General features: G+C 31.4%; 2 protein-coding genes across 3 annotated transcripts; both read right to left on the bottom strand.

The window, feature by feature from the left end:
- Positions 1–1,016: 1,016 nt before the first annotated feature.
- Positions 1,017–3,950, bottom strand: LOC125589699 (replication protein A 70 kDa DNA-binding subunit E-like). Of its 2 annotated transcripts, XR_007325873.1 has the most exons (7): positions 2,614–3,950; positions 2,273–2,540; positions 2,091–2,187; positions 1,818–1,942; positions 1,639–1,724; positions 1,271–1,518; positions 1,017–1,205 (listed from the first exon to the last, which is right to left on the bottom strand). XR_007325873.1 is itself a non-coding variant. In XM_048762010.1 (6 exons), the coding sequence occupies exons 1-5, from the start codon at positions 2,749–2,751 to the stop codon at positions 1,642–1,644; spliced, it is 711 nt and encodes a 236-aa protein (XP_048617967.1). In that variant the 5' UTR covers positions 2,752–3,950; the 3' UTR covers positions 1,017–1,518; positions 1,639–1,641. The 2 variants fall into 2 exon arrangements, 1 of the variants encoding a protein (XP_048617967.1); XM_048762010.1 differs by having other exon boundaries at positions 1,017–1,518.
- A 1,602-nt stretch (positions 3,951–5,552) lies between these two features.
- LOC106434613 (dof zinc finger protein DOF5.4-like) lies at positions 5,553–6,941 on the bottom strand. Its single transcript, XM_013875481.3, has one exon. It carries the CDS (start codon positions 6,725–6,727, stop codon positions 5,840–5,842), a length of 888 nt encoding a protein of 295 aa, XP_013730935.1. The 5' UTR covers positions 6,728–6,941; the 3' UTR covers positions 5,553–5,839.
- Positions 6,942–12,447: the final 5,506 nt, after the last annotated feature.

The following is a 12,447-nucleotide window of genomic DNA, read 5'->3' as shown; positions in this document are numbered from 1 at the left end:
TATTTTCCATGGCTTGTATAATATAAAGTGTATTATATAGAACTTAAAAGTATATATTTTATAAAAATCAAATATAGTGGATTTTATGTAATACACATTAATTCTTAAAATTATATAATCAAATTCGTTTTAACTTTGGTGTATAGAATAATTTTATTTTGTTGGACCTTAGTTCGTAATTGTATAAATAAAATCAAAAAGAAAAGTAATTTTTCTTAAAAAAAAAATTCAAGTTGCGTGAAAGATGTTAAGGGCCACGAAAATAACACGCTTCCTAGGTTGATCTTTCAATTTTTAATTTTTCCAAAATTATTATTACGATTGAAAAGAAATCCATAGAGAATACGTAATTATATTTTGGGCCTTTTAAATCATCTTTAATTTGGGCTTTCGTGACAAAATTATAAGCCCAAATTTTATTGACCCAGAAGTTGTAATTTTGTAAAAAAATTTACCTTAATCACCAACACAAAAATAATTGATAAAGAAAAAGGCGGAGACGATGGCAAAACGGGAGGGGGGGAGGGTAGGGTTTCGTACCTCATTATTTGCAATCGGCAGTACATCGTCCAGGTGATCCTATCGTTTATATCCCCTTGTTTAATTAGTTTTTGAGATTCTTCAATGTCTTTCTGTTCATTGAAACATCTAATAACTTTTTTTTTTTTGGTTTCAATCTAAACCGAAGGCGAAGGTCTCAAGAAAGTATCACCATCTTGCAAAAACTCTGATCCATGTAGCTGGGTTGATTGAAGGTTACAATCCTAACTGTTGGAAATATTCAGGTTCCAGATTTGATAATGTAAAAAAAAAAAAAATCTTTTATCTATCTCTCTATTTACAAAGTAAGATTATAATACCAATGATTTACCCAGTTTTGATATGTGTCCATTTGAAATGATTTTACATCTCGTCTTCGACAGTTTACATAAGTATAGTATGAAGTCATTGAATAATTAACGTTAAATTTTTATCTTGTTAGCAGTTTAGATAGTTTTTGTGATTACTAAATTAAATCTGGGGAAAAAGATATTATAACTCCAAGTTTTAAATTCAAAGATAATATAAGGAGAAACACCAAATATGAAAGCAAAAAATCATAATTGAAAGCAACAAAACATAATTAAACGACACCATTATAACTTAGTTCGCAACCAGCTCAGCTCATCCAAGATTCTTTTCTTCAGTAGTCATAGTATGGAATCCTAAAAAAAATATAGAAATAAGTGAGCATAAATATAATGTCTATTGAACAATCAAATTATATTACCTTATTCTGAGGCTCAAATAAAATTCTCGAAAATCCATCAATCATTCTCACGTGCTTGAATCCACCTGGTTCTCTAAAGTTTAAAGATTGGCAATATCAAAAAATGCATACCTGTCTTGAAGCCTTCACATCAGCAATACTTTTCCGTGGGGGTATGGATAAAGAAATCATCCTTGTCAGAAACACCATTAGCTAATGCAAGATGCTTAGGGTCGACAATGGCCAAGGTCATATCGTCCTTAGGCAACCTACAGCAGTATATACACATATCAATCCTCACAAAACTTATCTAATAGTACAAACCTAGGATTTTAGATTGCGTGTTAAGCTATTTTACTAAGGAAGAAAAATAACAGATTTAGACTTACAATTCAAATGAACGCTTGAACCTCCTCCAAATTAGGATTCAAAGCAACATCGGAAACATTGTATGCATTAGAGATGGAACGTTCATCTGAAATATGAAACCCAGCAAAATTTAGTTACTTAACTTAATAGTTAATAAATGATAAAAATAATATATAAAGTTGTCTAGGCTTTGATTTACCTTTCCAGACTTTTATTTTGCCGAAACGCAACACACAAATGATCATATGTTCACCTCTTAGCTGGATAGCATCATTGACATCTGTAGCAAACTTACCCCACAGCACCATCAGCAGACGATCATCACTTAAAAAAATACAAAAACAGAGCATAAGGCTTGTACCCAAAAATACTGAACGCCAATAAAACAAAAATATAAAACATAGCATAAGGCTTTAATACTAAGGGTATTAACGTCGCATACAAAAAAAGAATGAACCAAAGAAGATATTACTCGTGATTCCTTAATTCCAATGACAACTTCTGTGTATCTTTTCCATTCACGAAAACAACTTTCACATGAGATACCTCAACAATTTGGCCAATTACATCTACAATAAGGGAAGCATACAAATCAACGTTAAAACCAAAACGTCTTATAACAAATACAACTGTAATGAATGTTATAAGACTTACCAACCAAGTAGTCCATGTTCAGACTACCATCCTTAATAGACTCATACTTGACCGGGTCTAAACCAGTCAAGTTTGAAGGCAAAGCATCACACATTCTTAGCCGAGTTGTCGGGAGGAACACAATTCGGTAAGGGTGCTTTGTGGGGAGATAAGATCCAGCAGCCACTGTGACGATGAAATTCACCATCAACTTCGTTTCACCTTGACTGATTAAGGTCACGAACTGGCTGACCAATTCTTTCTTCACAGTACCATGGATCATATCGCCCTGCAAGATAAAGTAGCAACATAAGAATAGTTTCATAATGAACAAATATATAACCTTAAAACAACATGCTTACTTTTGAATCAGCTAACACCATTTCCATTGTTTCTCCCAGAGCACAAGAATACTGCTTCCAAAGACGAATCACCTTAACACGAATTTTCCACATCGACTTGAACGGCTTCAAATCGCCAACAAAATCTAAACCGGCCATTTGAAGTTTTAAGTATCGAAAGTCACAGAAAGTTAGAGAGAAAGAAATAGAGAGACAACTATATCGTTAAAACACGGCCATCTCCTTTATTTATATAAGTTTCAATTTATTCCGGCATAAATTTGAGAGATACGCAAAATATACTTATGATCATACTAATTGGCAATTTGAAAGTTTAGATATATTCAAATGTATTACTTTTAGGAAGTTAATAAATACCGCATAAGACTATTTTAGGTTAATATTAAACTTGAAAATAAAGGATTCCATTTTTGATATAATGATTGAGGAGGTATTATTATTCACGGCAATCATCATTAATCGTAGAAATCTTTGAAATTTGTATAATCGCAATAAAGTATTTCCAAATTTACTATGATATTGACCAAAATAAATACCTTAATTTGCGTTTGAGATCACCATATTTCCAAAAATAACACTAATTTATATACTAAATTACAAACGCATAAAATTTTTTATTTTAAACAATATTTCAAACATCATAAACTTCCAAATATTGATTATGAATTGATGAAATGAACCCATATTTTGCATATATTTTATATAGAAATTATGATTTTCAACTCCCATAACCCATATTTTATTTCAATATTTTTGACCGGCAACGAATTTAATTTATAGGATCTTCATTGGTGGAAATAATTTTGGTATTTACTAATTTTTTGGTATTTACTAATTTTGTTTGTTTTAGTAAATACAAATGATCATAATAACATTTGAATAGAATAAAAAAATACAACTCCAATTTTACGGGTATATTTAAAATCATAGCTGAGAAAAAAATAATATCAAATGGAGATAGGAGGTAGGAGGTAGGAGATTCTTGGTATGTGATTATTCCAAATGAGTCATAATAGAGACACGATCAATATACTATATCAAACTATATAAAGACGGCAAAGAAAGAGCAATATACTATATCAAACTATATCAAAGTATGTTATATACAATGTATACAGCTTTGACGAAATGACATTCTTGTCTTAAGAAATCAAGATACAAATATGAAATGTCTGTCCAATGGCAATAATAGTAAATTTCTAGGATGATTGTGGATGTTTTTAAAAGGAGTCTGAGAAGCTATATTTGTCTGACGTGTCGCCATAATGGCACTCCTGTAAATATTTTACCATTCGAAGGTTTCTTATTTTTTTTTTGCTTCCTTTTTAATACTAACTAAGGGGATTAGTCAAATTATTAAGCTATATGTTACTTAAGCCCTTTCTCAAAAAAAAAAAAAAAAAAAAAAAAAAAAAGGTTATTATGTTACTGCGTATTTCATGTCATTTTAAACTGTATTTTGACGTTCCTACATGTTGAGTATGTAAACTATTGTTTAAATTAATAAATAAAAATGTTAAAAAGGAAAAAGAATCTCACGACGTCGAAGTTTAAATGTAAAACAAAACACTGTTGGTTTACACTTGCATAATTTCACAAAGACAACAAGCTAAGCTTAAACTAGAGCAGCCGCTTGTATTTATCTTAAAACACCGCTAGAACTTCCAAGAGTCAAGTCTTTGTATCAACCAAAACTTGTTTAACCATCATAGATATAAATCTTCTATTATATGTGTCAGCAAGATTTACGTATAACGGGTTAGAGGGACCTTTCACATATTGAGAGGAAAATGTATTAGGGAACATCATGTACGAAGATTCTCTAATTCTGTCAAATGAGTCGACGGATGGAAAATTAGTAAATTACGAATAGAAATCATGGAACTGTTAAAGAAATGATTAGGCAACATGGTGGAGTCATACACCAACCCACAGACAATCCCTAACTCTCCCAACCTCCCAACCAAACTTACCCATGTGTGATTTGATGAGATTCTATAACTTATATGTGCACATGCCTTATTGGACCTACTCTCCTTCAAGTGTTTCCTTGCAATGACTACCACCTACCTAATATGGACCCCTCATCATCATCACCCTTGATTCACGCTGTCACCATTCCGATCGCACGGTGTATAAGTGCTTGAGAGTTCTCACTCATCCAACGGCCCATAGCTGGTTTCTAAATATATGCACAGAGGATCAGGATCCGTACTCGCTCTTTCTTTCTCGGTTAGATCTTTCAAGTCTTATTCGATGGTTGGAGTTGGCGAAAACGACGAGCCGACCATTGATACAACTACGTCAGCCCATTGACATTTCAGACACGTTAAGTGAGACCCACTTTAGCTACGTGGAATACATGTCGCGCATGAAACTAGGCACTAACACGTAGGTCCCATGCGCAATATAGCCCGTAGTCTATTTGCTAAGCACAGTTTTTACGCGACGGCACGGCTCCCTCGTTTTCCGTACAGTTCCTCTAAACTTTCTTCTATTCGCCATTGAGGAAAAACAAATATCCCATTAAAAAAAATAGTACTCTTTACATCAACACAAACCTAAGCTCACTCTTTCGAGTTGATTTTTTATTAGTAATCTAATAGAAAATAAACAAATGCTATAATGGTAGATCATGTAGTCTTCATTTTTCAATTACATAGTGTAAGCTATGATGGGGAATATATAGTTGCGAGACAATATTATAAGTTTCCGAAGATAAGATATATAGTAAGACAATCGAGTTTCCATATTGTTTATTCAAGTGCTAGCACGGCTTAATGAAAAGCTAACTTAGCTACTCTTTGAACCTGATCGGCGATCGATCACACTCTTAAACGACTTACTATAAATCAAACAAACAAAATGCATAATCAAAAGAAGCTGAAGACAAGTTTTTTGTATGCCCAATCAAGATATAATATTATTAGACACAACAATAAAGAAACAAAATCACAGCAAAATTTAAATCTTATCAAATATACAACGATAAGTAAACCAAAGCCAAACTAAACTCCGCTCTTGGGATATTCCAAAAACTAGGAAACAAGAGGTAAATTTTATATTTGGAGAAAAAATTTTACAAGCAGTCATATATATTATATAATAAATCCCGTTTTCAACCCATTACGTAAAATAAAATATATATAAACCAAACATCATCAAACTTTACCTTATGTGTATAATATATATATATTATTTTTTTGTTAAAGAAGCTGTGAGAGAATTAAGGTAGGTAGAGACCATTCTGATCTTGATCAGACGACGCCCATTGACTTTGACTCCAGTATGCATGATCAACTGAACTAGTTAGATCAAAGAGTGTTTGATCTCCTCCTCCACTTCCCCAATCCAACGGTTCAAATCCCATATTCGGATCAATCTGAGCCGTTGGATCCCCAAACTGCTGTTGTACAGTAGTATTATCTTCAAACTTCAGATGATCAGATATAGACTGTTGATTTACGGAAGTACCCCCGAATCCAAACGGTATCGTTTCAATCGATGGTGCTGCAGTAAAACCGCCGATCTCCGAGAAAACTCCACCGTCCGATGAACCCTCTCCGAGCAACGTCGACCATTCGATCCCGTTTCCGTACTGTTTGAGATTAGGCATATCAGTGTCCATAACCCTCGGGGACGCAACCTTCGCGGCGGTAGCGGTGACGGCGACGGCGGTGGAGTTAGAGGCGGTAAGAGAAGAGCTCTCGCTGCTACTTGATTTCTCCTCGACGTTTTGAGTGGTTGGCTTGTCGGCGGAGGAAGGAGACGACGGCTGAGGCTGCTTAGACTTCGACCGTTTGGCTTTCCGGCAACCACCTCCGACGGGAACGTTACGGAGAACGCCTCCTTTGGTCCAGTAACGACGGCAGTTTTTACAAAAGTGTCGAGGCTGAGAGAGATTGTAGTTGTTGTAGTAACAGAACTTTGTGTTAAGAGAGTTGCAACGAGGACACTTGAGAGACTGGTGATGGTTAAGGATATTGTTCTGATGCGTTCTCATCCTCCGATCTCCGCCTCCTCCGCCGCCGCCGATACCTCCACCGTAAAACCTCCCTGTACTTCCTCCGCTGCCGCCGCCTCCGGTCATGGAGTAATCATGAATATCTTGCATTTCCAAGGGAGGATAAGGAAAACTCACAATCACGTAAGAGTTATAATTTGGGAGGTTTCAGTAGAGAGAAAGAGAGAAGTAGTAAGAAGCATGGGAAAGGACTTTTGAAACTCTGACACAACATATCTTTCATATGTCTGAACAGGCAGTTTCTGTCCAAATTTCGATTATGCCCCCCATGTTATTTTGTATTTTCACAATCCCTTGGCGTGGCTGTATTCAGAAGTTAGCTCCAAATCCAAAATGAAAAGGCCCCATCAAATAGCACGTATATTAATAAAAAAAATTTTTTCACGTATATTAATAATATCTTTCGCATCGAAACATTTTTGTTATATTTCGGTGTAAGTTTTATTATTTATTCAAAATAGTCGCATCAAAGGTCCAATGATTGATGAATTAGTGCTTGTATATCTCTTATTTTCACATCAAATCTCAGCCCTTTTTTTCCTAAGAAAATGTCCTTTTTTCCTAAGAAAATGCTAATGTAATTCGTTTTGGAAATATATACTCTTGAGTCTTGAAATGTGATTAGTACAAGTTATACTATAACATATTGTACGTTAAATAGTTTGCTACGGTTTTCTTGGATACAAATTGTTTTTTTTTTTGCTTAAATCTGTACAAACTCTATTGTTTCTAGACCTTTTTGTTATATAGAATGTAATATTACTTGTAAGAAATTTTCTTCTAACAAATTTTATAAGATAAAGGCCTGACTGGTTTCTCCGCTATCACCCGCAAACACAGCTTTGGCGGTTGCTAGCGGTTGACAGCGTTTCGAAACAATCATATAAACCGCTACAAATCGCTTCAAACCGCACTGAACTTCTTAAAATCAAAAGCTGGTTACAGCTATCGTTTGCGGTTGCGGGAGGATAATTTTTTTTCTTTTTTTTTTCAAAAGCCATATAAATACAAAAATAAAAATATTCAAAAAAAAATTAAATTGGAATTATAAAAATACTAAAATATATCTATTATATTTTAATTAATATTATAAAATTTTAAAATAAAAATATTTCTATAATATTAAAAAATTAAACTATAACTTTCTAAATATAATTTTCATATTTATTATAATATTATGATTTTTGATATTTTTTATAATTATATAAAATGTAAATATTGTTAATTTATTATTTAACTGCTGTTGTATTTGGTAGTTAACCAGTCATAAGTATCCCGCAAACGCACCAATTTCTAACCGCAGAACCAGTCGTACAAATTTCTTAAAACCGCTAGAAACCGCAACCACCCGCAACCGCAACCGCAACTGCAACCGCTGCGTTTGAACCAGTCAGGTCCATAGTGTGCTTAAACAAACGATGTGAGATAAAAGTCAATGTATTTTCCAGAATTTGAAAAATATATTTTTGTGTTTTGTGTGTAAAACACTAATAGTAATTTCATATGAAATATTAATGTTACAAGGATTGATTAATGACTTCCTATATATGTTATTCGAATTGTTTTAATCTCTAGCTGTCATCCTGGTACAGAGTCTGAGACACAGTCAGACATATATAGTCCACGTACGATATAAGTCGCACAGAACTACGTTCATACGTTCCTTGAAACCTACTAGAATAGTTCCTGATCTATACACAATTCAACATGAGTTATAATCTTGTTATTAGAGGGATTAAATATCGAATTTACTTTGCGTGTGAAACTGAAACATAACATAAATAGGTGTTTCCGCGAGAAGCTTCTTTTGGAATTTGAAATCCATGTAGAGCTTTTGATGAATCACTTGCATTGTTTTCAGAGACTTTTGTATTGGGAATCTAGTGGAGGCAATGTAAAAAGGTGAAATCCGTTGCTTCATCCACGAGAAAAGTAACATATAACTTATTGCGTCTACATTTGTTGTTGCATGTTTAAGGTTTGAACAGTGAAATAAAATTAAAACGTTTGTATCCTTTTCAAATGTACACATATTTCAGTTTTGATTCTTGAATAGTGATTTAAAAATTCACATATATAGTGATATAACAGGCCGACAGCTAATTAAATTGCTTCATAAAATGTTTTCGTTCTGACTTCAAAACCTTATACAGTATATTATTCGTTTTATTTCCACGATATAACCACCGAAGAATTAAGAGTTGATTTTGATTGATAGTTCTTTACCACCGCGATTATGAACCCAACATAGGATTCAACTGGTGACATGTACTATTACGGTTGAATTACATCATGATTTGTAGATTGATGTAACTTTTAGTAAAAAATATGTGGTAAAAACTACAAGTTTATGTGATAAGTTTGCAGTAAAAATAAAAGTTACAATTTTATCAAAATTTATGACTGGTAACATTTTTGATGTATAAGTTGCAGTATGAATTCTAAATAAAAGAACTGAATATATAAATATATAAATAGAAATTTTTTTAACTAAAAATATAATTTTTTTTATTAAAAACGAATAAACCATTAAGCTATTAAAAAAAGTTTGAAAATTAATTTTCAGTATATATTATTTTCTAGGTATTATAATAACTACTAATACTATTTATTCTAATATCAATAATAAGTTAAATGATATAAAATAATAATAGCATGAATTTTAAATTAAAAAAGCCCAATAATAGCAAAAAATTATATATAATTTTTGTGACTGAAAGTGACGTGATACACTACACTAACTTAGGGTAGGGTATTTACAGCGTACAAAAAATCAATTAAATTTGTAACTCAACTTCTAAAACATGGGATTTTGGTTGATGTAGATTTTCGATTTGAGTTAACAATTTTATAAAGGATCTAAGTCAAAGTTGTAACTCAACTACAACACATCTTAAATCAAATCTAAAATCAAAAAATTTAATTTAATACATTGATAACATTTTTGAATTAAAAACCTAACTCAAACTTAATCAAAGGTAACTCATGTCACCGATCAAAGCCATAATGATTGTTTACTACAGCCGTGAGTACATTTATCAAAATCGAAAAAATAATGATATCAAAACCTATTCACCACTATTTTTGTATCAAAATCTTTTACTATCACGGTTTCATCATCTATATAAATATAACTGTTTGGCAGTTTTACTACCGTATACTTTTATTTTGTAGTTTTGTATTACTAATTAAACTCATCAATTCTTAATGTTAAATTCAACTTTTGCAGTCTATGTAAATTTTTTATTACAATAAACTTAGGTCATTGGAAAAATGAATTTATTGGCATTTTTATATATTGGTTGAAATTTGTGAAATGTTATCTACATTTTTTCAAGAAAAATTCAAACAAAGTATATTAGAAAATTAAGTCGTAGAGATAATTAGTCGGACATATAGGAAAAAAAAAATTAGATCATTGGAATTAGAAATTAACCAAATCATTAAATCATTCCTAAGTTTCATGTATCTTCTTATTTATGCATATATTTTATATTCTCTCCATTATGTTATATGTTACGTTTTGGAACTTATATTTTGTGTCAAAATATGTGACGTTTTCCAAAATACTATGCAGAATTTGATGAATTTAAATTTCGTGTACCCTTGCTTCGATTAATTTATGATTTATGATCAAAAATAAAATGCACATTAAAACAATTAAAGAAGGATAAAAGAGACATTACAATAGTTTTTTAAAATAGTGTGAAATCCTCCAAAACGTCAATTAAAAGAAAACAAAGGGAGTATATTGTTTTCTATCTTTTTCTAAATATATATATATATGTCAACTTTTTCACAAACTGTTCAAGTTTTAGGAGAATTGATTTTAATTTTTAGAGAACTTTTAAGTAGGTGTTTGATTCATCAATAACAGGTTTGCTGAAAGAAATAACTAGGCATACGGTTTTGGACTTTTATTCTTTGTTTGGTTGGTTGCATAACAAATTTACCCTAATAATAGTGGGCCAAACTTTTATTTTTTCATATTGGGAACAATCTAGGCGTTTGATAAGGATAAGACGACACGTGGAGGGCTGAGAAAGCGAAGAGATGATGTCCACATATATTGGATTGTCTACTTGTCGGCCACCCCGCTTTATCTGCTGATTTAAGAGCTCTCTGGCCTGTTCCAGTGGTTCTTATTATGCCACATCACCGTATTTCTATTAAGAGTAATAAACTATTTGGGTATGAGAATGTAGAAGTATGTGTACAAATCTGGTACGTCTAACTTGTAATCGCATTATATGTCTTTTTGTATAGTATCATTCATATCTTATAACCGTTTACAGTCCATTGTTTAAAGTATTTGAGACTGGCCTTAACAAAATTGCGATTATATAAATCGACTTTGGTTTATAATTTTAGGATTATTTTTGTTGAGAACCTCAGATATTTGGAAAAAAATGTAACGGAGAATCGCTTTGTCAACCTAAATCGCTTATAATTTTATGGATTTGAGCCTTTTTAGTATTAGTTCCACTAAACGTAAATACATAAACCAAAAACGCCGCACCGTCTTTATAATTTGTGATTCCATATTCCGTATTTTAAATAGTCTCACGTTTAGGATTCCATAACCATATTTGCATTTTTCGAATTTACACCATAGGGTTTTATTTGCAACTGTGTAATTTCATACCGTCAATAATTAAAACTACATATTTATACAACTCGAAGTATCGAACCATGAATAATTTAGCCGATGAAGAAATCTCTTTTTCCGACGAAGAAATCATAAACGCTTCTAAAACAACAAAAATGTAATCTTGTAAAATCGTAACGAGTTTATGATCAAGCTCAAACATTTGTATATTACAAAAGCATACGCAAACGCAAACCCAAATACAATAATTAAAATCTTATGTTATATAAAACAATGTTAAAATATTTTTACCTTTTAAATTGCCACAAATATTTAACATCAAAACGTGAAAGTGATATAACGATAGTAAATACCCAACTAGTTTAAGCTGTATTTGCATAGTATACTCAAGTCATATTGGAGAGGATAAACTGAAACTCGTTCAGGTAGCTTATATTTACTCTTGGAGAAAATGTGAACCTACTGAAATATATAATCGTCGCTCACGGTACGACAATTTGAACATTTTTTGTCAACAACTCATTTTATTAAATCAAGTTTGATATATGATATCAACGTTCCGTAGAACACTTTCATCTGATTCTATTTGATTCGTGTGAAAAAGAAAATGCGTTGTCTTATAACTTTTTTGTTAAGAAATCTATACACTAATTGCGGCTCTTGAGAATGTGGATAAGAGTAATCAACTCAAAACCAAGACCTAACTAGACTTTAACCGGCACCTATGTGCGGGTAATTTTTCATTTCATCAGTGTAATTTTAGTGTTATATATTGTGTAACTTTATAATTTTGTTGGTTATGTTTCTTATTTGACATTATTAATATATAAATATTTGTTTTGTACATTTTACTTTGTTATTAATTGTTATTATATACTAATATATTTTCGAGTTCGGTATAATAAATTCATAATATAAAATAATCAAATAGAAAATCTACTACAAAATATTTGTAATTTTCATGATTCATAAGTAAATAATATATAGTTGTAGATATAAGAGTTTAACCTATGTAAGAATTTTATTTTTTGTATAAAATTATTACATAATTTACAAATTTTAATCCTTTTAAATGGTGAATGATATTTTATTTAGTTATTAAGCGATTTTATTAAAAAAATATGTTTATTTAAAATATTTAATATAATTTTCATATTTAATTCATATATTACTTCTATTTTAATATAATATAGACTATGAT

Source organism: Brassica napus, chromosome C7 (genome assembly GCF_020379485.1).
Source record: "Brassica napus cultivar Da-Ae chromosome C7, Da-Ae, whole genome shotgun sequence".
Lineage (NCBI taxonomy): Eukaryota > Viridiplantae > Streptophyta > Magnoliopsida > Brassicales > Brassicaceae > Brassica > Brassica napus.
This window is presented reverse-complemented; position numbering and strand designations above follow the sequence as displayed.

Bases quoted from the DNA above. Each gene is read 5' to 3' on its own strand.
- LOC125589699 (XM_048762010.1), bottom strand. From the start codon at position 2,751: ATGGCCGGTTTAGATTTTGTTGGCGATTTGAAGCCGTTCAAGTCGATG. The intron at 2,188-2,272 runs GTAAGTCTTATA...CCCTTATTGTAG, and splicing joins GAACATGGACTACTTGGTTG to ATGTAATTGGCCAAATTGTT. The intron at 1,725-1,817 runs GTAAATCAAAGC...TTCATATTTCAG, and splicing joins CAAAATAAAAGTCTGGAAAG to ATGAACGTTCCATCTCTAAT.
- LOC106434613 (XM_013875481.3), bottom strand. From the start codon at position 6,727: ATGCAAGATATTCATGATTACTCCATGACCGGAGGCGGCGGCAGCGGA.